The sequence below is a fragment of the Leptonychotes weddellii genome, chromosome 5 (genome assembly GCF_054177405.1).
Source record: "Leptonychotes weddellii isolate Sample4059 chromosome 5, ASM5417740v2, whole genome shotgun sequence".
Lineage (NCBI taxonomy): Eukaryota > Metazoa > Chordata > Mammalia > Carnivora > Phocidae > Leptonychotes > Leptonychotes weddellii.
This window is the reverse complement of record NC_138373.1, coordinates 60,000,730-60,026,068: the sequence shown is the minus strand read 5'-3', so window position 1 is coordinate 60,026,068 and position 25,339 is coordinate 60,000,730. Positions and strand designations below refer to the sequence as shown.

Here is a 25,339-nt window from a genome sequence, read left to right as displayed (position 1 = left end):
AAGGCGAAGCAGAGATCACCGTTTGGCCGCTTCTCTGGCTCGGGAGCCTGGGGTAGGAAGAGGTTAAGTATTTGCCCACGGCCACCCAGCCCCTTGGTGAACTGCCATGTCTAACACTGAGAAGTCTAGACTCCAGGCCACTGGCAAGACGATCTCCCATTCATTCGTCCCCACTACAATCTACAGATTGTAACACCCGGGAGCACTCAGCAGTCACGGCCGTTAGAATATTCTGAAGCTTCCAAGGCTGAGCTCATTTGAAAACAGGTGATATGGGCACGAAATAACTAGGCTCTGTTCTGGGTTAATCAAAATGATTCCTGGGGCTGCCCTGACCTGCCAACTTGGGCGTCAGAGGGCTAGGAGGGAGCTCACAGATACCCAAGGGCAGTCAGGCCCGGGGAGGGGTGCGGGGGTCTGAGCTGTGAGCCTCCTGAGCAGGAGGCTCCGGGGAGGAGGGGGAGCAGCATGGCTGTGGGGCGGGGGTCAGCCGGCACCCTCACACCCACACACCCGTCTCCGCTCCGTCCTCAGGGGCCCGGCCCCGAGGGGTTCCTTCTGTGCTGAGAAGGTTGCCAGGCTCAAGAGGTCGTGTGGCCTGGGGCTGAGGTCTCTGCTTCCACAAATGTGGTGCCCTGGAGGGGCTCTCGCTGTGCCCCCGAGGGGAAGGGGTTTGTGCAGGGGAAGCAGCCTGCGGGCTCGGTCTCTTCAGGGGGCGCTTGCCCAGGGAGGGCCTCTTTCCAGTCCACCAGTGTGACGGCCCATAATCACCGGTTGAACAGGCACTGGGACAAACCCTTCGAATGCATCATCCTCACGAGACCATGTCTGTGGTGACAGGCTCTGGTCACACGTGTAAGTCACATAGCTCAGTTCATCAAAGGCCCATCCACGTAGGGTTCCAGCCAAGGCTTGTGGGCTCTCTGCACATTTCCACAACTAAAGTAGGGGGCCAGGAGCAGAGTCCCTTAAAAGCCTTTCCTCTGCGCCGGCCTGTCTGGGCAAAGTTCCTCAGCCTACATCTGTAGATGAGCTGCTCTGTGGGCTCTGTTTGCAGGAAAAGCTGCCCCATCGTCACATCCAGGAGGGAAGGGGGCGCCCAGCAACTCTGTCCTTGGCATGAACGTACGCTGCCCTCTAGTGTTCAAAGAGCAGCGGGACACCTCCTCGGCTCTGGTCGCACAGGGTGGCGGCCCCTGGCCTTCCCTGGAAGGGCGGAACAGAGCCCCCACTTTCCCACTCAGAAGAATGGGCCCCTTCCCAGCGGGCTGTGTCACCCTGACAGCGAGCCCCCCGCCAGCCACCCTCTGCAAGCTCAGCTCTACCAGAAGGGATTTTTCTCTAACAGGGACTCTCCTATGCTGTTGGCCACAGTCACCTCAGAAGCTCTTTATCCCAATGGCTAATGGCAAGTGTTGATATTGAACTATTTTCAGCTTCGATTCCACATGACACCATCTCTTTTAGAAACCTAGCTCCAAAGACAATAATCTGTATGCTAAGGAATACAGCAACTCCTCATGTTAGGATTTTAGAAAAATGTTCGAGAGTACAAAAACCAGAGGAGCCCTCTAATGATCTTTTGGCCTTTGAAGAAGTGTAAGAGGACAAATCTGAGTTCAACTTGACCTCCAGGAATAAATGGGGGTGAGGGTGCGTGGGGAGACTTCCCACAGCAGCAGTCCTAGGTTAATCTAGCACTCATGTTTCCAGAGCAGGTGCAGGGTCAAAGGGCAGAGACACAGTCGCTTGAGTACACTCCATCTCCAGAACATTCTTGATATTCCTGAAGGCCCTGACATCAGGTACATGCTCCCCTCGGATGCAATGTGGTACGTAGATCAAAACTGTAATGCCCAAGTCCCAGTCCGCAGCATTGCCATTGTCCTGCTGGGTAACAAGCGACCACAGCCTCTTCAGGAATGTACCCAGGGAGTGTTTGCTTTTCTCATGCGTCTGTGGGTTAGCTGAGCTGACCCTACTTTAAGCTGTGGGTCTTCAGGTTGACTGGGGTGGCCCGCCTCTCCATGTCTCTCATGTTTCCAGAATGAGGGGGCTGCCTAGGGCATATTCTCCTGACAATGGGAGAAGCACAAGAGGGAATACCCAACCATGTGAGCACATTTCAAGCCTCTGCTCAGATCACGTCTGCTGATACATCATTGGCCAAAGCAGGCCATGTGGCCAAACCTCAAATCAATGGCAGGGATTTATTCTCTGCCCTCAGAGTGTGCATTGGGGAGGGGGGAGTGGAGATTAGAGAATAAACATTTGTTCAACTGTAATCCAAACAGTTACACCCCTTTGGACCCTAAAGTTCCCTTGCCTTAATCAGTGTGTAGAATACACAGAGCCATGTGGAGGTACATGCGGGGCTGACTGGCTGGTGGGTGACCTCTTGCTCTGCGCCAGCTTCAAGCAGGAGGATTTATTTATGACCGATTGCTGCTCTTCATAAAGACCACTCAAGAATAGACAAAATTATGCAGGCCAACTTGGCAAAGGCTCTGGGATGGTCCAATTTCCTTGGGCCGAGGGTTCTCCATCCAGGCAGGTGCTCAGGATTGTCAAAGTGTGGAGACGCTACTCTGTGAGGCTCCTGGTTCTCATCCCGAGCTCACTGCTCAAACTGGGCATGAACAAGGCAGATTGGAGAAACCTGCTGCGGGAAACCACGTTTTATTTGCATTAAGAAGATGTTTTCTCTCTACTGTATATGATAGCAGGATCTATGCAATGGTTCTGTGACCTTGAAACTTCTCTGGAATAAGAAAAAACCAAAACCCTCCACAGGTACCATCCACTGGAGGTACCCAAACTTCATAAAGATGGTCTATTGTAAATGAAATAACAAATTCTGCAAACTTCAGCTTAATTTTTCTTCATCGTTCAACCTTACCTATGTGGGGCGGATCTGAAACAGAGATAATATGGGTGCAATTATAACTCTGACAGGGAATCGTCCATGGAACAGACGTTTTTAAGAAAGACATTTAAAAATAGTGGTATACAGAGTGCAGCGCAGCGGCGTGATTTAAACACAGTGTTCTGTCCAAGTTCGTGCACGCAGGGCTTCCCGAAGGCAGAAATGACTCTCCTGACAGCTTCCACGTGTTCTTCCAGAGTCAGAGACCAAAACAGCAGACCCCATGGCAAAATTATGAAGCTGTCTGGATGAATCCTCCCAGGCCTCAGGCTGACATGTCTGCTGATAGCGACCACATGTTTCCCTTTGCTTTCTGACTTCTTTGCTCAGGTTCAGGGTCAGGCATCCAGGATCAGTGCTCTCTGTCAGGCGCCTTTTAAGAAGAAATCCCTTTCTCCTGTTAAAATGGAAATTAATCTTTTTTTTTTTTTTTAAAGATTTTTTATTTATTTATCTGAGAGAGAGAATGGGAGACAGAGAGCATGAGAGGGGGAGGGTCAGAGGGAGAAGCAGACTCCCTGCCGAGCAGGGAGCCCGATGCGGGACTCGATCCCGGGACTCCAGGATCATGACCTGAGCCGAAGGCAGTTGCTTAACCAACTGAGCCACCCAGGCGCCCCAAAATGGAAATTAATCTTATATCAGTTGTTGACACAGGCTCATCGAGTGGTTAGATTTCAGAGTGACATCAGGCAACAATCACATCGACCAGCATTGGATCTTATCCCTAGTTGTAATAAAAAGTATTGTCCGGTATTGAAAGGATGTAGGCCTGCGCCAAGAGGAGTGGGGACCGGGGCTGTCACTTCCTGCTGACTTACATAAGGTCGGATGTGAGGGGAACCGGATGGGCCCTGGAGAGAGTGAACTGGGAGAGAGGCCAGGTGGGATCTGCCGGCTTTCTCCAGCGGGGGTCCTTCCCTTGGCCCGTCCTCAGGGCCCACCGTCAAGACAGGGGAGGGCCAGCCCGGGCTACACGGGGAGGACAGACTCCACAGCCAGCCGTGCGAGAGGGTGCAGCCTGCTCAAGCCCTCTGCCCACCTTCCCTGCATGCCCGGGACAGAGCTGGGACCTTCTCTGTGTTGCTAAGTCTCCACGGCCCTGAGTGTCCCTCCCCAGCAAGCCCCCTTGCCCCATCCAAATCCCAGAGTCCCAACTACCCCCGCATTAAAGTGGGCAACTCCGGCCCCACCTCAGGATCCAGTTCAATTCACTGCCCATTATTTCTTCTCTCTCTTTTTAAACCCTTTCTTTTTTTTTTTCCCACGCAACAGCAATTTGCTATAGAAAACACAGATAAACAGTGTGTGCATCCATACATCCATACCCATAATCCCAACTCCAGAGACAACAATGGTTAACGTCTCAGTGAAAACATGCCCAGGCTTGTTTTACATGTTGGCTGCACTATGGTGTTGACTCCCTGCTCTCCAGAAATACAACGGAGGACCTAGTAGCCTCTCCTCCTCCCTTCCAACTTACTTCTGAAGGTTTACTGATAACCTAGGTTGTCAAGATGTGCAAGGAACTGTGTTAGGCCCTGTGGATTCCCAAGACAGACACAACGCAAAACAGACACAACGCAAACCCTCAGGTGCTTGTCACCTAGGACTAAGGGGCAGTGACATCTGACACTCTAAGTTGGCTCCATCACGGTCATTACGGTCAGTGCCTTACAGGGGAAATGCATCCCAGAGCTACCCAAACTGTCTTAGTCCTCTCGGGCTGCTCTCATGAACGACCACAGACAGGTGACTTATAAACAACAGGAATTGATGTCTCAAAGTTCTGGAGGCTGGAAGTCTGAGGTCAGGGGGCCAGCATGGCAGGATGAGGGCCCTCTGCTGGGTGTTAGACTTCTTGTGTCCTCAGATGGCAGAAGGGACAAGGGAGCCCTCTGAGGTCTCTTTTATAAAGGCCACAAAATCCCATTCAAGAGGGCTCTACCCTCTTGACCCTATCATCTCCCTAAGTCCCCACCTCCCAGTATTATCACCTTGGCCATTAAGCTTCAACATACAGATTTTGGGGGGACACTTTCAGACCATGCCATCCCCTCATGTGGCCACGTCAGGGAAGCTGTGGCAGGACTGAGGCTTCATCTGAGAAATGAAGGGCGAATAGACATTGTCCAGGAAAGAGAAGGGGCTCCAAGCTAGGAAGGACAGTAAAAAGCTCTGATATCTGCCCTATTGAATTGCTTCTGAAGACTCCAGAAGAGTTTCCCCAAATGTCTATGGGATGACGGACACGGAAATCATATGCCAACTCGTTAAAAAAGAAGTGTCCTAGTTTTCACGCCAGACACCCTAAATCAGCCTCTTTTTCTCTTTTAACAAGTTCCAGGCATTGGGATACACACCTAAGTTTGAAAGCCACAGCCTGGGGGTCTCTCCTTGTGCAGATGGCCTGCGTGCTCCTGGAGCACAGGCTGGTCATTCCAGAACCATCCCCACAGGCCCCAGCTGGGCAGAGAGGTGTTCGTGGAGCCTGGGAGAGGGAGTGAAGGTTAGTTACTGCATCTCATCAACCGTATGGGCACATCTCTGTCTCACATCTTAACATCTCTGAAATAGGGATGAACTTAATAATTTAACTGACAGCATTTTCTTCCAAACAAATAATGGCATGTCTCCTAGGTTTGTCAAAATACGGTGGTCATCTTTCCCCACTGCCCCCTAGCCTCTCTTCCCTTGCTTAGCCTAGCACACTCACCCAATCCAAGCTCAACATTTCCTGCCCTCTTGGGAAGACCCACCAGCGAGAGTACTCCACGCCCTTCAGAATGTTCTCCACCATGCTGTTAGACCGCATGAGCAGTGCCACCTGCCACAACTTTCTCCCCCTGACATCTTTAAACGTTTTCTTGTGGTTCCTGTTTCATTTTTGCCTTTAGTCATGAAGGCTGACAAAAAAATAAGTTTCTGGGGCACATCTTCTTCGGTAGAGATATGTCTATAAATACAAATCTCCATAACCAGGAAAGGGGTTCAGGGACCTTTCCTTGCATTGTTTACAGGCTGAGATCATTAACCAGAAAGACAGGATTTTCTGCTGTAAGACCTCCTATCGGAACTGCTCAGAGATCTGTTCTTGTTCCCTTGTGGTAAACTGTAGGACTTCTAAGGCTGAAAGTGTCTGTCTTGGGCAGGAAGGTGTTGGCATAAGCCCTTCTCAGGACCTCTCCAGCACGGATGCAGGAGCCCATGCTGCTCCATGCATCTCTGTGGCCGTGGCCCCCAGCCCTCCCTCCACCCCAGGCTCACCCCCCAGCTGCCCCTCTCCCCCGGCAGTGGGGGGGGTGCTTTCTCCTAAAGACTGTTGGGACCTCAATGAAGACAGTCCAGAGTTCAGCCTGTAGCTGTGGGCAAAAGGCGTGATGAGTGTCCACAGAAGTGTGGACAAGGAAGAACACAGTCTGTTGTCTCAGAACCCAGAAATCTGGTATCTCCACTTCTTTGTTGGCCATTCACCTCTCTTCACATTTCCTTGTTGTAAGTACCAAGAGCACGGACATGGAAAAAGTCATTTCCTTCACCTGAGCATGCATCTGCTAGAAAGCAAGGGTTTGCATCTATCAGACCCTAAGATTGCACTGCAGAGATAGCTGCTTACAGCTGGTCCTTTTGGCTTCATGGTTGCTCCTTTCTTGGATTAAAGGCACTATTAAAAACTCTCCATTTGGGGCAACATGTTTAATCTTTCATGAGAATAAATCTTCAGTGCTGCTGTGGAGTTCTGTCGCAGAGCTTTCCACGGAGACCTGGAAGGCACACGACTGCTCTGTATCGTGGCTGGTGAGCACCTATCCACCCTGGGGCTAATAATGCCTGTAGGTGGTTGAACTGCGGCAGAGGCTGCTGGTTGCCAGTCAGTAACTCTCGTTCCTCTCTTTATTACTAGTAGAACTTTGATTTTATTCAGACCCATGATAGTGCCCAGTCAAAAAGCTTGACCACGTCACTGAGTTCCAGCAAATGGAATATAAGCAGAAGGGCGTAAGATGCCCTGGAAGTCTCTCTAAAGGAAAGCTAACTCATTTGGAAGGAGCATTTTTCCTCTTGTCAGATACCTGGAAAGTGTTGAGATGGCTGTCAGCCTACTAGCCATCCTGGACCATAAAGTTACCTTGAGGATGGAAGCCACCACGAGAGAGAAAGAGTCTGGAACAGAAAGATACAAGGAGTTGGCTCCCAAATTGCCATGGTGTTGATGTTGCAGGATTTCTTTTCCTCTGGTGCCCATGGTTCTTGGTCACACTGCTTCAAAGAATGAAGAGGTGGACCAGACAAAGAGTAGTGGGCAGCAAAGGAAAGTTGATTGAGCAATAGTACAAAGCTCCCGGAGAGGGTTACCATGGAGTTTTTAAGTCTAGCGGTTTTGATGGGCTTGTTGGTGGGCTGTTCTAATCTGATTAACCCTCCATGAGCCTGTCACCCAATCAGGTTTTTGTCATCTACCTATCACGTGGGAAAGAAAAGGGTGGAGGGCTCCTTCCAGGGTGGTGTAAAATCCTTTCAAGGGTGGTTTCGTTTTAGGGCATGAGACAGGGGTAGGGCCTGTCCCTGCCTGCCTTTCTTCCAACTATCCTTCATTACTGACCCGCTGGCCCTGGACTGCCTGCCTCTGGACTCCTTAGAAATGTGAGAGAAATCAGCTTCCATCTCATTTAGGCCACTGTTGTTTCTAATTTTCTGATGTAAGCTGCTGAATCTGATCTTAACAAATGCATTTGGGATTGTAAGCTGTTACCTTTGGATTTCCTAGCTGGAGGATCATTGTCTCATCCTCCTGGGAGGCAGCAAGCTAAGCTGAACAGCATGGATTTTAGGTTTGAATCCCTCTCTGCTGCTAGCCACATGCTGCTTTTTATCTCCTCTTCTCTGTACCCGTTTGTCTTTCGAAAAGTGATATGCGTTAAATTAGTGCATACAACATACCTGTCACACCATAGAGACCCAACGATGTTAGTTTCCTCGTCTTCCCCTCATCCCCGTGTTGAGCATTTTATTTTAAATACTCAAAAGAAACAGGTAATGCATGTTTGAGTTTATTTCTCCACAGGCCGACCCTGCCATCGTTAAGTGGAGAAACACCAGCAGGGTTAGGCTAGGTAAAAATCACCACCGTGACGGCAGCGGGAGTGCAGGACAGAGGGAACTTGCCAAGCCAATGGAGTCTCCATGTGATCTGGCACAAACCTTCTCTCACTCAAAGCGAAGCTAGACTCTCCGGCTGAAAACAAACCAGAGGCCCACTGGACCTGGGAGGGCTGATGCTCCCAGTTTTCCATGGTGCTGTTGTCCCCCGAAGGCTGAGCACCGGGGTGACTGACAGCATTTCCAGCCTGTGGAACACAAGCTGACCACCTGGGGAGAGATTTGTGTGGGGGGTAGAAGCAGAAAGGCCGACTTAGCTGGCGAGGCACAAATATCTCCAAACCTAAGTGCATTTAAAAGGACCCCGAGCAGGCAAGTTGTGAGAAAGACGCTCTCTATGGACATTGTGGATGAATGCTTTTGGGCTGCCAGCCAGGCTCATAAACACCCAGTGCCCTGCTCTAACATAAGAAAAATAGGCTTGGGAGAATTCAATATTGTCAGGCTCTTGGCTGGTTCTGAAGTATGGCAAGGGGGAGAGAAGTAAGAGAAGTTACTGGAATGGGGAAATGGACCACCCTGGTGAGAGAAATAATGGCAGGGCTCCCTACCCCCATGATGACCCAGTCCTCAGGCCTGTACAGCTGTGGTTTTCACATCATTCTACTCTTGGACCCTTCTGGTGGGGCAAAGACCCCATGGACTTCCAATTTTGCCAAAAAAATAACTATATAATCTTAGAGTTGGAAGAGATCGGTTAATTTAGTTCAGTTCCACTTCTCCACTTGCGAAGTGTTCCAGAGAGAGCAGGGGAGGTGGCCAGAGTCACAGCTGGTTAATGCAGAGCCAGGACTGGGATGGATCCCCCAATCCCTAGGTTGTGTGTTTCATCTTATAGCATTAATTTGGTCAAGGGACTTCTTTTTCAGGTTTATTTTCTTATGCGGATTCAATTACCAACCAACTGGGAATAGCTCTTACTTTAAAAGCTGCATTTGAACATGATCTGAAATTTCAGACTACTGAGAAGGCCTTGGAACCCTCAAGTGTGGAGACCCACACACATGGGGCCAAGGAAGGAATGAGGACAAATCTACAGAAGCAAGTGGGGAAGAGAACGAGCTTAAGCTGGAAAGAAGGACCAAATCATTTTTTAAAACTCAGGAACAACAGCTTCTAGGTTTCCTGGGCTACTAGAAACAAATCGAGAGCATGACGGGGTGCTAAATTTGCATCTGCTTCCAGAACTGGGATACTAGAAACAAAGAGGTGAATCCCTGTAAGAGGACTAAGGCCTGGATTTGCAAACCTACAAGCTCGCCAACAAGCATTTTCCCTGTACCCCGTAAGGTACAGGTCTACCTCCGTTTTCCATTCATTGAACACCCACAATGTGGGCTTTTCTAGATGTTTGGTTCTTATATTCGAGGAGTAGGAGAGGCGGATGGGGAAAACAGAGGCCAGGGAAGGGACATGGGCAAGGTCACTTGGCTAAGAAAGGAGCCCAAAGTCAAACCTAATCCCCAAATTGACCGTAGGCCTCTTTCCACCCTGTAGTGAGAATTTGCAGGAGATGTAAGGGGAGCTCGGTCACCCAGGAAATACTCAGTGGAGACCAAGAGGTGCTGGAAGTCATGACCGCCCATCCCTGTGTTAGGACACCATCTGAGCTGCAGCCGGTGCAGGGACCAGCCCTGAAGGCCCACGGGGCAGCTCGTGCACCCACAGCCAAGGACAACGGACAGAGGTACTTTCATGCAAAATGTTTATTTGGAATACGTGTGCTACTGAGCAGGCCAACCATCCGGAACTAGCAAGTCTTTACATTGTGCGGAGATACAAGAGCTCCCTGAACACATTCATCTGGGCTTTACTCCTCTTCACCCACGTCCACCTCTCGTCACCTTAAGACCTCTGGTGCGGCCTGATCTGGGGGTGATGAGCCGTGGCTGGAGACTGCCCGCTACCCGTTGGGTCTTTTCCTGGGACCCTCTCTACCTGCCTCCTTCCATCTTCATGGTGCCCAAAGAAATGATAAGCAGATACAGAGTTTCTGTGGGGTTACGGGGCCTTGTATTCACCACATTTGGGAAGTTCTTCTTTTTTTTTGTTCTTCGAGATGTTTCTGCTTAGCTTTCCTGACAGGCCTGGGCGTGAGGGCTCAAATTTCAGCTGACCCAAGTGGAGAGTAATTCATTGATTTTTATAATCTGTAGGTTACTGCTTTTCTCCCTGGCTGGGACATATGGTTTTCATTTCTAATTTCTGCCATATGCTTCTCAAATTGAACTTGCTTTTGTCTCTCTCTTGCTCCGTGACAGTGAGTGTCACACACGTCAGCCCTGCCACGGGGTGGGGGTGGGGGGTGAAGGAGAGAAGTCTCGCTCCTCTGGCTTGGCTACAAGCCGCAGCAGACCCGGCTTCTGTACGGAGAAGGGGATGGATCACCTTATGGGGAGCGCTTCCTCCTCACCCCGCCGCCCCCCAATCAAGGCAATGGGACCAACGGCTGGATAGTCTGGACTTGCCTTTGGGTTCAAGTTTCAGTCACTGCACAGAGGCCACAGAACAAGGACCTCCCTGTCTTCTGTAATAAACACAACTGTGACAGGGGCTCTCAAAAGTCAAAGCCAGGAATCTGCAGGCACTCTGCCCGCCTCTCCGCACTGCTGATGAACCCAAGGACTGTTTCGATGGGCAGCTGGCTAGACCATATTGACCTTTTGAAGAGGCCTCAATCTGGACTGTAGTCTTAACCACTTTTTTTTTTTTTTAAGTAAAATGTGAAGGCTGGGGACCTATTCTCTCTTTAACCTTATTTTACCATCCCCCTCCTTCTTCGCTTGGTGGGTCCCAGGGTGGACCAACCCACTCTCCTGGAACAGGACCTCCCACCATGCAGACTCTTAAAGGTCACTTGGAATCTGTCTCTTAAATCCTGTCCTGAGTAGCAACTCTCCTCCCACAAACAGATGTACAGAATCTGCAGTTACAAACAAAAGAAAAAGCAAATGCGAAAATCCCCCAGGCCTGGGAGCGCTGCAGCCGGAGACTCATCCCACCCCGAGAGCACAGACAGATCTGGCTGAACAAGGCCCGGACATGCCAGTAACTGCTCACGAGAGCTCAGGAAACCGGGAGGGTTTCTCTGAGCCCGGCTCTTTAGGGAGTGGGAACCCGGCTCTACTGGTCACTTTCCAAGAGCTGCTAACCTGACACTTAATTGTGTCCTACTTCATCATTTTAAACAAAACAAAACGGAGCAAAACAGCCAAGACGCACAAACACAGTCTTTGGCGGGGGGGGCGGGGGGGGGTGTCACAGATGAAATGGTGGCTTCATCATATTTTCCATCAGTCCTTTCTGCTCCGAGCTGGGAAGGAGTCAACAGTGGGGCGGCTGCGCCCTTCCTCCTCAGAAGCCCGAAGCCAAGCCACCACCAGAGTCCGTCATCCTGCTGCTGCAAAACGCGGTCAGGGGCTAGTTCCAGAGTCATCTGAGTTCACACATTTGAACTTGAATTAACCACAACACTTCAACCAACAGTCAAACAGAAGAGAAAAAGTTCAACTTAGAAATTGCACATGGATCGAAACCTTCACCTACGATTCTAGTAAGGAAACCAGCATCTCAGCAGATACGTTTTCAGGGACTTTTAAAGAAGAAAAGCATTCTGCAAACGCGCGCAGGAGCTGTGTGCCTTGGGCAGGCAGTTTTCTGCAGCCTGCAGAAACATAAGGTTGAAAATGATATAATGAAGGTACTTGGTTTTTGGTAATTTTGAAATTTTCTTCAAAGCAAGGCAATTACAGCTCTATTACCAACATGTTTTCCCTTCTTTTGTAAATCAAAAAGTACAAATACATTTCATGTGCAATTCCTCATGTAATGTTGAGTCCAAATGGCCAAAGGTAGAACTTTTAATTTTATAAGCCCCAAATTATGAAACACCAACAGTTAGCATACATACGAGAAAAACAATGACAAACACAAAATAGGAGAACTTTTTTTTTTCTGGCCACAAATAATAATGGATAGTTATATATGCATGAGAAGTGGTAATAGTAAAAGAATAATTAGCATTAAGTTCAAAACTTCTGGGAAGCTATTTTGGATTAGAGAATGTATTATTTACCTCAGAATGTGCAAGCTTAAAAGTCAAATTGTCAAAGTTATCCCCCCAACACACAACAAAAGATTTATATACAGGCTGGAATCCAGATACTAAGGTTCAAAGTATAAATATTGATAATTTCAACTAAATTCAGAATGGTTTCAGAAAGATGGTACAACTTAGAATAGAAACTGAAAGAGTATCCTATTTTGCTTTGTGATATACATAGGTTACCCTATTTTTTTCTCTTCAGGATCCTTTTCTTTCTCTTGAGGAATAAGCTAAAATTTAGTTATTTTGATTAAAAGAAGTTTTTAGATGGGATCAACATATTGAAGAGGAAGTCAGAACAGAGATCATAGATATGTGTATATGTATGTGTCTATGTATGTACGTCTATATACGCACACCTTCTTCCTTTTGCAATTGAAGGAGAGAAGCAGACCCCACAAAGACCTCCAGGTAGCCACCCTCGTTTGGTTCTAGTAGACGACTTGAGTGATTCACCAACTATAACAGGCTAACTGACCTCTTCCCCATTAAATGTTTCCTGGGAAAAAGTTTCTAACCATTCCAAATGCTGAGACTTGGCCCATCTCATTTGCTGGGAAAGCAAGAGCCTACTACAGCCTTTCACAAAAGCCAAAATCTGGAAAGAAGTAAGAGTAAGAACCAAGAGTGCAGATAAGTGTATTTGAAACGATTGTTCAGAATTACTTAGATTCTGTGTTGTTTATTACAGTCCAAAGACATGAAGTTCTTATGAAATAAAGTCATATGGTACAGATAAAAATGGGCCAGTCAGAGTTGTTTGCAGGCCAAATTGCAGACCACCCAACAGTTCATATTTTAGGAATTTGAAACATCTAAAAATAGATAAGGTGGTTTCTCAAAGAAAAAGAGAGAGAGAAACAGAGAGGGAGAAACAGAGGGAAGGAAGGAAAGAAAAGGGAGGGAAAGAGGAAGGAAAGAGACAAGAAACCATTCAGGAAGTGTTAGCTAACAAGATACCTTACTTCGAAAGAGGGGGCAAACGCATAAAAATGCATAAAATTTGTGCAGGCTACTGCAATAGTAAACACAGTTGAATACATAGGCCTTGGAGTAGTTTTGTATTGGCATATATATAATGTCTCTGGCACTTTTAAAAAATATGCAGAGACTAATAATTAAGGATCATTCTAGATAAAAATACAGTATTTTGTAAAGGGGCAGGGGGAGGAAAGTCTGGTCTCAGGGGAGATCTCCACAGACAGATCGAGATGAAGCTATGTTTTTTGGTAATTCTAGTGGATATGGCAGCAAAAATAGTTGTAAGGATGTTGGCTGGTTTTGAGCAGGTTATTTTCAAATACCACCTTACAGCTACATTTGCAAAAGCATCTTTGTGAAAAGTTCATTTTATTAACCCTGTAAAATGTCTATATGGACATCTCTTTCTAAGATAAAAGAAAAGGAGCTGAGTTGTGAAGGGGTAAGGGATGTGTGCTTTAAAACAAACATGAACCCTTTCTAGGTTCCTCTCACACAAAGGGATACAGACTCTTAAATAAAATAATACTTCCTTAAAAATCTGCCACCTCACAATTGTTTACATCATAGAAAAATAGCATTTTTTTGTAAAAAGAAATATAGTTACTTTGTTAAAATGGTCTATTTTAAACCAGCAATTATTTTTCATATAAAGAATTTCTAAACAACCATACAGAACATAAAAATAGATAATACTGAGGGCAAAGCAGATGATGGCGTGTTTGCGAATGATCAAAAGTATTTCATCGCCAGATAAATAATACTCTGAGTACATTATGGTACAAGTTTTAATCTTTTAGGAATTTAAAAAGATATTGCTTTTATTCTCTGATGGCAAGTTACTTATAAATAGAGTTACTTGCAGCAGCAGAAGGCCAAATTGATTAGAAATGGGTCGTATATATTCATCCCATTTCCCCTAAACTCAAAGTGCTGGAACGCCGGGCAGTTGGCCCAAGTCCCAAACTCCTTATCGTGAGCATGGACCACAGGCCGTGGAGATGCACAGGGGAATTTATGACATTCACAGTCCTTTCAAAATCATTCACGTTCGAATTTTCACATAGAACCAGATTAACACCAAACTATTTACCAGCTTGGCTAAATCCATCATTACGGAAAGTTTAAGTGACTCCTTTCTAAATAGAGGTATTAACTCTTCATATTATGAAAACAGATGGTTTCAATGGACTACTGCTTTATTTCCACAAAGTGATTCTGTAGGGACGAGGAGTTTCTTGGTGGCAGTGGGAGAGGCTGCGACGGGATCTACAAGCCAGCAGGTTCCAGCCTACACGCGGGCGAGCCGGGAGGGCAGGCCAGACAAGACGACACCCGGTGAGTAAACTCTAGCGATCTCGGGCTTCACTGGCATCTCCTCACACCCTCTCCACTCTGCTAGGGTCATAGGAATCTGTGAAAAAGCAAAACAAAACAAAACAAAAAGCAAAACAAAAAAATTAGTGGTATATTCAATTAGTGTGTTTTCTGTTTAATCCTCAGACCATAAATAAGTATGTTGAGGGAACAAAAAATCCACAAGTGTAAAGTGAATGCTTAGACATTTAAACAATATTGATTTCACCGAGTAAGAAACTATCATCAAAAGAGTGTTTTAAAAGGACATGTATGATCATTACCTAATCACAGATGGAAACATGTGAGTTGCTTAATTTTTTTTAAAGATTTTATTTATTCATTTGAGACAGAGAGATACAGAGAGAGAAAGAGCATGAGCAGGGGGAGAGGCAGAGGGAGAGGGAGAAGCAGATTCCCCAATAAGCCGGGAGCCCGATGCTGGGCTCAACGTAAGGCTCGATCCCAGGACCTGGAGATCACGACCCAGGCTGAAGGCAGATGCTCAACCATCTGAGCCACCCAGGCGCCCCGTGAGTTGCTTAATTTCTGATAGTTCTTTCCTGTGGTCCACAGTGGAAGAGGAGGGCATCGGTAACACTAAATGCAACACTGGTAAACCAGCAGTGCTATGTCCGGCTGATACTAAGGACCTTTCTTTTCCTTTTCTTTTCTTTTCTTTTCTTTTCTTTTCTTTCTTTTCTTTTCTTTTTTCTTTTCTTTTCTTTTCTTTCTTTTCTTTTCTTTTCTTTTTGTTCGTCCTTCCTTCCTTCCTTCCTTTCCTTTCTTTCCTTTCTCTTTCTCTTTTCTTTCTCTCTTTCTCTTTTCTTTTTCTTTCTCTCTTTCTCTTCTTTTCTTCCTCTCTCTTTTTTTGTAAATTACAACTCTAATGAAATCTTGCTTTAAAAAAAAAATGCATCTTGGGGCGCCTGGGTGGCTCAGTTGGTTAAGCGACTGCCTTCGGCTCAGGTCATGATCCTGGAGTCCCGGGATCGAGTCCCGCATCGGGCTCCCTGCTCGGCAGGGAGTCTGCTTCTCCCTCTGACCCTCCTCCCTCTCATGCTCTTTCTCTATCATTCTCTCTCTCAATAAATAAATAAAAATCTTTAAAAAAAAATTTCATATAAATGGAAAAAAAATGCATCTTTGTGGGGCACCCGGGTGGCTCAGTTGGTTAAGCATCTGCCTTCGGCTCAGGTCATGATTCTGGAGTCCCAGGATCGAGCCCCACATTGGGCTCCCTGATCTCCTCTCCCCCCATCCCCACTCATGTTCTTTCTCTCTCACTCTCTCTCTCAAATAAATAAGTAAAATCTTAAAAAAAAAAAAAAAAAGCATCTCTGTGATCAAATGCTGTCCCTGAAAGGCTTGAGGACCCTGAAATCCTGACCACTTGGCTGGCAACGAGAGGCCTGCTGTCCCTGACTGCCACCAGCCAGCAGACAGGCCCCAGGATGGACACATGATTGGTAGCACCCTCTTCTAGGCCTTCCCACACACCCGGGTGTATGGGCCTGGGCCATCGCGCTGACCCATTCCACAGCCCACACTGGAAAATCCCAACCTGGGCCCAAGTGAGCGGTGGGGTTTCCAAATGGGACACCATACACAAGGACAATGGTCCGGGGCTGCCATGAGGGCTACAGCTGGGTGATGCTGAATCTGACCCCCTGGGGACTCAGATCTCTGGGACCCAGTCAACCTCGAGCTCACTTGTGTGCCTCCTCTAGTCAGAATTTCCTGCCACAGCAGCACAAAGGTGTCCTAACTGTTTAAGAAAAAACACTTACGAAATTCGGAAGGATTGGTAGAATTTGACAGTTATAAACACTACTGCAAAACAATCTCTGCTCAAATCTGTCTGGACCACTGTACATGACGAAGACCGTATAGATCCCAATTTCTCTAGCGGCTGAATGTTTTCCCACGCCTCCCCCCACCGTCTCAACTCAGCCCCAATCCGGTTACGATCCATACTATAACCGTGACGACGACGACCGTGCTTAGGGCGCAGAGTCAGACGTTAGAAACCAGATAGGACACAGTGCCTGCATGTAGGAAAAGCAGCCTGCTCCACCTCCAACATGATTTGCTGCACCAAGTGCCCACGTGGCTAAAAGCAAGGGGGGCTCAGGCGGGTCTGCTGCCTTCTGATCTTTTACACTTGGCCACACCCAGTGTGATGACACAGGATACCGACCACCGAGAGCAGCATTTCTGTGCTCAGTCAGCCTCCTGGGTGCGGAATCCGAGGGGGCCCTCCTCTGAGCAAAAACATCTTTTTCTCCACTGGAAATGGGGTGGGCGGTCACTAACGGATGACGCGGCGGGAGGGGCACATTTTCAGCTGCTGAGAGGCCAGGAAGAGCTTGAGCATCTATTGAGCCTCAAGGTACATACAGTGGGCACTGAGCAGCTCACCTTGGGCCGGGCAGAGGGAGACACCCCCACAGAACAGGCCTGCGCCCCAGAGCCTCACTGCTGAAGCTAACGGCCCAGAGCCAGGGAGCCGGGGAAAGAACTCTGGAGGACAATAGGCTCCTTCTGTGGGTCGTGGACGGCGTAGGTCCAATAAAAATACAATGTGAGCCACATAACGTTATTTTAAATTTTTCTAGAAGCTGTGTTAAAAGCAAATAAAAGGGAACAGGTGAAGTTAATTTTAATAATATATCTTATTTCACCAAATATATCCAATTTCATTTCGACAGGGAATCAATATAAAAAGAGAGAAACTTAAAAAAAAAGTTAGACTAAGTCTTTGAACCCTGGTGTGTATTTTACACTTGCAGCACCTCTCAGTTTGGACGAGCCCCATTTCAGATGCTCAAGGAACCACATGAAACCAGGAGCTATCACCCCGGCTGATGCAGGTCTGGAGGACAGAGAGGTTACTCTGAGTCGTGAGAATCCTGGCTCCGGTGGGCAATATTTCAGCTGGAGACCACTCACTAAGGCCTACCCTTGTGGGTATGTTGTGCGTTAACATGCTTGAGAGCTACTGACCTCGAAGCTGTGCTGATATCCAGCCTTCCCCCAAGTGCCATTGCTTGGCACCTCGCACCCTCCCAGGATGCAGCCCCGGCCTGAAGCAGTCTCTCCGTGTTCTCTTCCTGCGCCCACACGGACAGAGTCTGCCACGGAAGCTACGGAACCAGCAGGCTCCGAACACTACTAGTGCCTGGATGACGCTTCCAAACTGGAACACGATCCATCCAGCACAGACGGGATTTTGTCACCTGAGTTAGTTTTGAGGTGCTGCCTTCTTAGCCGGCACCACTAAAAAGATGTCAGCTGAAAGGACCACCTTTAAGTTGCAATAAAGGTATTTATGATACAATGGGTACTCCACCACCACACAGATCATCAAGTTCTAGAAGGGCGTGTGTGCGTGTGGATGCTGGGCAGGGGGACGTCACAGATATCCGTGACATAAACTGATTTTAAAATTCCAGAACAAAATCTGGATCTAAGTGGGCTGTGAATTGGGGAGCGGTGAAGTGGCTCCTGCCCACCGGGATGACGGGAACAGAGGTGGGGTGGGGATGGAGATGATGATTCGTGTGTGTAACATGATAAAATACATCAAGAGGAAAACAAAATCCAAGAGTTTATCAGCAAAAAAAAGCAACAAGGCTTTATTCTAACTTGTGAAGCAACAACGAGGGGAAAAGCTAACATATCTCAAAGCCTGACCATCTCCATCCTATGATCTGCATTCCTCTCAATGATTTGGGACAGGCCTGGTGACTGTCACATGAGGGGCCGATGGAGGTTCACCTGAGCCCCGGCGCGTGTACGAAATCGTCCCTGATGGCGTCCTGCTATGCAATTATTTAAGAGTGTCAGAGGGAGCCGTGTGGCATCACGAGGAGCTCTCTGCCTTTAGATTTGGGGTCATTTTATTATTTTATTATGTACTAATAAATGCATCAGATGGAGAGGGAAAAAAAATTCTACTGATTGTCAGTAACTATAGTTTAAAAAAAAAAGGTTATGAAGAGCTGTTTCTAATGGCTGGCTAACATTAAAATTGGCATTATCTACATGTTTTCAGATACCTGTCCAACCCCATCCACATGCCAAATGATCAAGCTAAAAAGTGAGGAAGTGCTTTACTGAACTAGAAGTTTTGTGTTATAAAATCCTCCCAAAATATGTGGGCCGTGGACTGAGACACAGAAATCTTGACAAACTGGCGTTTTAATATAACAGGATTTGTCTCATTTTAAAATCCTTACAGTTCTTGGGATGAGACAGGACAGAGGAAGAAACTCATTTTAGCTCACACTTAAAAGCAAGTGGGCATATTTTGGGTAGGGAGAGGGAGGGACCAGGAGAGGAATTAGGCTGAAGCCTAATAAGTCCCAATAGCTCAAAAAATGGGCCATGTAACACTTTTTTCCACCATTATGGCAAGAGTTGCACATCTTAGTGTTCTCTTTCTTGGCAAAGACCAAATCTGTCAAGTCAGATGATCCAAGAGGGCCCTGACCAATGGGTTATTTCAATCATGTATTTTGTATAAGCAACTGAGCAACACTTGGCTAACACTCCCAAGAATCATAGTGCATTTGTGGGAAAATGTAAAAACTGCCATGGGGATGTTTTGTGGAACAAGAATTCTGGACTTTTCTAGCTGAAATAAGGAATCTTGGCCATTGACTTTTAAATCCTTGGATTTCCAAGTAGGAAACAGAGAAGGTGGGGGTAAGGGCACCGCCCTACAGTAAGACCAGAGGGCGTGGCTCAGGAGGGGGGCCCGGGGCCCCTGGTCAGCGAGGTCACACACACGAGGGCGCAGTTTCCCCTTACTGTAACAAGGTCCGAATGAACGATTCAAGGTCCCTGCCTGTCTGCGGTTTACGATCAGGCCTTTTGACATGTCCCTCCACTCTTCTTCCTCATTAGTTCTAGAATGTATCACTGCTAATTCCCCAGCCCCTGAAGAAAATGCTGGAAACAGAGTTGCCTGTTTGTGACAGAGCTGAGAGGTGAGAAATCCCTGTTGCTGCCACCAGGAACCCGCCTCGTGGTTTGACCTGGAGCAGCTCTGAAGGCATTAGGGTGACCGAAGGGAGAGGCCCGCGGGCCTGCGCGGCCCTGCTGCCAAAACCCTCCGTCCTGGGCTTTAGCACTCAGGCCTCAGGGGGCCTTCTGGGACAGAGCTGATGGGTGAACCTTTTATAAAGGGGTAGGGTGTTGAGAAAGTACAAACTGTTCCTTTTATCTCCTAAACCTTTTTCAAGTTTCATAAAAGGTGTGGTAGCAAAAACAGACAAAATGGGGGACAAAGCATTTTGGAAGGTGCAGTGTGAGACACAACATCATGGGCTGGGCAGTTTATAGCATTATCTGGGTACGTTCTTCTTATCAGAGTTAATAAAGAGCGTGCGGGTGGTCTGGATGAACGCTTGTTTTGGGAGAGAGAGCAGACTACCCACGTTATGGCCTCCCGCAAGGCTCATCAAGGTGTTGCGCCAAAGCTGGAATACTTTACTGATTTACCTCTTCATGGTAAGGGACCCAACCCTTGTTTATATATATAACTGTATATAATTGTTTGCATAGGTAATTTCCATAAAGATATAATCCTTCACAATACACCACAGGATCTTGATTTTTAAGCAAAGCCTCTGGATAATTCTTTGTAAAAGGAAGAACCTTTTGGAACAATAATTCATAATCTCAACTTCACCAATGCAGGATTTTCATCATCCACCAACCTGGTGTTTTCTCTACTCTGAGAACGCCCGCCTGCTCGCCCGACTCCTCACCTGGGCACCAGAAATCCTGCTGGACGTTCTTCTTGTCCCTCTGTGCCGACGGAGGCCCGTCTTCTTCCAGTGAGGGGGCACCCCTGGAGACAGAGGGGGGGTTCCCGGCCTTCTGCGACAGCTCCCCAGCATTCAGAGACACTGGGCCTCCAGGTGGCACCCCGGGGCCCCTCTCAGCCTTCAGTTCCTCAGCCTCCTCCATGGAGTCAGTGCTCCGGGAGCTCAGGAGCCTCATCCGAGACACAGAACTCACCTCTTTCATCCTCATCAAGCGGTCAGGGTCTGCTCTCCTCGGGGGGGAGGCCAGTTTCTCTTGTAAACTTTCGATCACTTTGGAAGTGCTTCTGAGCCTCTTTTCTGAGCCTGACACACTTGGGGTCCTCTCTATAAAATGGAACAGAGTGGACCTGAAGGGCGGTTTTGTCCCCAGGTCCTTGTGATTGAAGGCCTGGGACTCCTGGGGGCTGGGCTGAGGCTCGGGACTGGGCTGAGGCTCGGGGCTTGGGGCCTTGCTGGGGACAGTCCTGTCCACACTTGAGTGCTCAGCAGCCTGGGGAGCCCGACGGGCACTCTCCCTCTCCCCGACAAAGAGAGGGCTTTCGGTCCAGCCGCACTTTCTCCTGCCATAAAAGGCGTCCATGGACACCGAGGGGTCATCCGGCTGGGCTGAGCTGGACACAGACTCCTCCCTGGGGGCCTCCGGCCCGCGGGCACTTCCATCAGGCCCGGGATGCTGGTTCTGTCCCGTTCTCCTGGCGCCCGGCAGCAGGGACTCCACGGCCACCTCAATGCCCAGGATCCTCGCAGCCCTCGCTTGAAGGGACTCATTCGGGGGGATCTCTATTGCACTCGCTTCTCCTAAAGACCCATCTAACTTATCGGTACTCGGCTTCTGTGCGGGCGGCAGCCCCACAGACCTCAAGTCCGGTGCGGAGAGTCCTCGGGGTTTGCTGCCAAGAGAGAGTGGGAGCAGCGGGCTCCTCTCCCCTCCAGGCCCAGCCTGCCGAGGGGGTGCTGTGCTCAGCTCCCCAGAAATGGAAACACCGGGCAGCTCCTGACTTCCCTGGGGCTGCCTCGGCTCAGCTGGATCGGACGAGGGCGCTGGTTTTGTGTCACTTGACCTAGAAGACGTCACTCTGTGCAGCGGACCCGGGCTGACGGCTAGCTTGTTCATTCTGTGCTCCGCCTCCTGGTGCCCCTCCTCTGCGACCAGGCTTCCGTGTGCCCACAGCGAGGCTGCACCCCTGCCACCACCCGGCCCCACCGTCGTGGGGCCCGGGGACTGAGGCAGGACACGGGGCCCCCCGGGCTTCTGCTCCTCGCTCCAGCTCTCAGACTTGCTCTTCACTCTTCCCGGCCGGGCCCCGGGCTCCTCCAGCGCCGGCCTCCTTCGGGGTTCCTCAGCTCTCCAGGCCCGGCTGGCTTCACCGAAGCCCCAGTTCTTGCCTTCGCATGGCCACTCTGTGTCACTGTCCTCACTGCGACTGTCGCTGCCACTCTGACCGCTTTCCTCCTCCTCCTGAAGCTCCTTGTTAAAACTTTCTAGCTGGCTGATCAAGTCCCAGGGGCGCCGGCTAACGGGCTTCAGGAGAAACTGCCCGAACAGCTGCTTACTGTTGCAGGGGCCGGTGGTCTCCCCCTTCACAACCTCGCCCCGGGACACGGGGCTGGCCCCACGGCCACGGCCATCCGCGCCGGCCCGACCGGGCCCTGCTTTCGGAGCGGGTGCCTGGTGTATGCAGGACGTAGTCCTTGAGAAAGCGCTGTTGCTGGAGGGGCTGAGGGACATTTGACCTGCGAGGGGAGGCGCCTTTGGCCTCTGGTTCTGGTCACTGGAAGCTAACGCCGTGGGCGCGTGAGCTTCAGAGGCCAGGGGGTCTGAAAGTCTGGGAGTCAGTACGGCTTTTGGGGACCCTCCCAGCTTCTCAGCAGCGAGGGGCCGTGGGCTTTTGGAGTCCTCGGTGAAAGTGGTTTGTGTTTGCTGATCTCTGTACTGGTGTCCTGGCCACGAGCCAGAATACTTGAGCTCTCTGTGTTTTGTAGGGTGAATGAATCTGAGGTCATTTGTTTGTTTGCCTTCTTCTGGTTCCCCCAGATCTTGTTTCTGGAACTCTGTTCTCCCAACCATGCTTCCTGTGAGAGCTTGCAGCTCCAGGTCGGTGGAAGACGTGCTCAGCAGACTTTGTTCTTGCAAAGCCGGGCTCTTATCAAGCCCATTCTTTTTACCAGTGCTCTGTTTTAAGTCATTGTTGTTCCTATCTATATCTGGCAGATGTGATTCGGATTTAACTGGGATGGAAACCAAACAAAATATCGTCTCGTTCATTTTTTTCTTTGAACTTTTCTTGGTCAGAATCCCAGTTTCAAATTTCTTGAGCTTGGTTCGAGTTTCCCAGGTACTCTCGCCCTGCGGGCTGGGGGAGGAGGCTGGGCCTTCTGTGTGTCCCTGCTGGCCGCCCCCCGTGCCAGGCCACTGTCCTCTCATGGCCCCATGGTCTCGTTGCTCAGGGAAGCCGCTGCTCTCTGCATCCCTGGGGCGCGGGCCCCACAGCCACCGGGGACTGGGATCAGCGGTGGAGGAGCCACTCACACTGCCTGGTGGGGTCACCTCACTCTGCGGGCTCGAGACGGTGCCATCGTGTTGACTGTGTCCATGCTCAGGTGCCGGGGTGGCGCCGGGGCTGGGGTTGTAGGGCTGCCCATCAGCCGTTGCTTCCTGACAGAAGCCCTGCAGGTGGGCCAGTTTAAAATGTCGGATCCGTGGGTCGTCAAAGGGAATATACAGAACAGAGCTGTCATAAGCGGTGGTAGGCCGGGGCTGCAGGGGGACCCCGCGAGGAGAGTATGGGCTCACACCATACTCATTCTCGGGTCCCGGGGGGCCGGGAGGAAGCGGACAACCCGGGCCCGGCAGCTCCACTGGATGCTGCTGCTGACGGGGACCGCCGCACTCAGGCCTGGGCGCTGCATCCTCCACGTAGGGGTTGGAGATGTGCTGGGGCGGTGACCGGTACGATGGCGGAGGCACGTACACCGGAGGCTCTAAACCGGAGTCAGATGCACACAGCTCCAGCCTGGGCTCGTGAGTTCTGCTCAAGTAGGAGACACACAGGTCTACCTGCTGGCTGACTGGAGAGTCGCTGTTCTCCACTCCCACCCTGGAGTGCTGGTGAGAGTCGTAGGACGGGGGCTTGAGGGGTCGCCCAAACTTGGGCCGGGGTAAAGGGACCGAGGAGCCGCTCTTCTCAGGGTTCCTTGTGGATTCCAAATTTGGTGCACAATTTGGGGGATAAAATGGGATTTTAGGAACACCTGGAAAATGTCCATCATTTAATGGAATGGGGATGTCCATGCAACTCAGGCTCTCGGAGGAAAGAACCCTTGGCAGGGACTGGGATTTCCCTTTGCTTTGGGAATTCAATGCCTGCTCTCCTTGCATGAATGGGTACAGATCTTGAAATAATTTCTCCCCATCACCATCAGACATCTGCCTCCCTAATTTCCTTGGCTGGTTCCAGCTCTCGAGGCTTATATTCTGCCACTTGGCAGGTCCCGCCATTCTCAGCTCTTCTTCCCAAACTGCCTTCTTCATCACATTCTCTGTCCTTCCTCCAACTTCCCATGGACCCTCCCTTGCGTGGATGGGCAGACCTTGTGCTTGGGCCATGCCTCTGACCTCCAGATCTTCTCGGTCCCTTGGCCCCAGCAGGCCACTGACCTCCTGCCCTCTTCTTCTCCAGTAGGCGTGGTCGTGAGCAGTCTGCGGTTGAGAGGACCACCTTAGCACGGGCTGATGATAAAACCTACAAAACAAAGAGGCACAGAGGTTATACCGGGGCAAGAACCACATAGAAGAAACACGTCCTTCTCTGCTTCTGTGACGGCGTTCCGAGTCAAACTCGGGTCAGTACTTCTGCAAAATATCTTCCTAACCAGAGTACTTACAGACTTTAAAGAGAACATGTCCCACTAATTATGGTTGGAAGGCAGCCACGAGTTTTGCCCCCAAGGGCCTAGGAGTGGCAGCAAGAAGCTGCCCACAAGAACATGAGGATGTTGGTGGTACTTGAGAGATGTCAAGGCTCTTAGAACTTCAAAGGGCCCGAGGGAACAAGGGTCAACTCGAGAGCAGCATTTCTCAAAGTGTTGTCATGGGCCACTAGGAGTCCACTCCCTGCTGAGTCCTGACAACTGAGCTCTCCCGGGAGTTCATCTGGGAACCTGCTTCTCAGAACTCCACCCCAGGGCCATGGTTCTTAACTTCAGCGTGGGCAGGAAGCATGAGAAAGGGTTGCTCAGGCACAGACGGCCGGGTCCCATCCCCAGTTTCTAATTCAGCAGTTTCAGGTGGGACCCCACAAAAGTGTATTTCTAACATGTCGCCAAGCGATGGGGTCCCAGGCACCCCACTCTGAGAACCATCACGGCCAGTCACTGTGAACCAGGACTTCATGTTAGAATCCAGAGGGGCTTCCCAAGTCCCGAGGCCCAGACATATCCCTGCTCCATCACGTCAGAGTCAGAGAGGCGGGAGGCGGAGCCGGCAGTGGGGTTTCTCCAGGTACCCAGATATTCCCAGTGTGCGAATGAGACAGAACCAGGGCTTCAACAGAGTTCCCGCACTTCCCTGATGACAAGAAGCCCCCAGTGGGCTCGTTAAATACACACGTTACCAAGTCTCTCCGGTAAAAGTTCAGATTCGGGAGGTCTGGGTCAGGGTCCAGGTGCCCACATTTGTAGCGAGCACTCCAGGGGAGTCTCATCTTAGGTGATGTAGGAAACACTGCTCGGGCTGACCTGGAAACTCACCAGGAGAAGAAGGGCTCTGTCGTGTGCCAGGACCCCCAGGGCAGGCAGGAAATGGAAGTACCAAGTGCCAGCCTGCTCCCAGCTTGCCGTCCATCACCTGGCCGCATGTCAGAATTTCCTTGAGAGCCCCCCCGTCTAGCCAGCAGCACGACACCAGTATATTTTGCCATCCCCTCAAATGATCCTAGCACGCACCCGGGGTTTGGAGTCACTGTTCTAACGCAG

General features: G+C 49.6%; 1 protein-coding gene and 1 long non-coding RNA gene across 2 annotated transcripts in view; both read right to left on the bottom strand.

Annotated features, from left to right (window-relative positions):
* Window positions 1–3,181: 3,181 nt before the first annotated feature.
* LOC145721680 (uncharacterized) lies at window positions 3,182–6,159 on the bottom strand. The gene is made up of 2 exons (XR_014145514.1): window positions 5,290–6,159; window positions 3,182–3,323 (listed from the first exon to the last, which is right to left on the bottom strand). It is a non-coding gene; the product is annotated as an uncharacterized LOC145721680 (long non-coding RNA).
* Window positions 6,160–9,777: 3,618 nt separating this feature from the next.
* JCAD (junctional cadherin 5 associated) overlaps window positions 9,778–25,339 on the bottom strand; it is a 40,807-nt gene continuing 25,245 nt past the window's right edge. The window contains exons 3-4 of the mRNA XM_081820792.1: window positions 20,306–24,108; window positions 9,778–14,586 (exon numbers count right to left, since the gene is read on the bottom strand). Of these exons, the coding sequence (XP_081676918.1) occupies window positions 14,552–14,586; window positions 20,306–24,108 (3,838 nt within the window). The 3' untranslated portion in view covers window positions 9,778–14,551. The remainder of the gene's footprint in view (window positions 14,587–20,305; window positions 24,109–25,339) is intronic.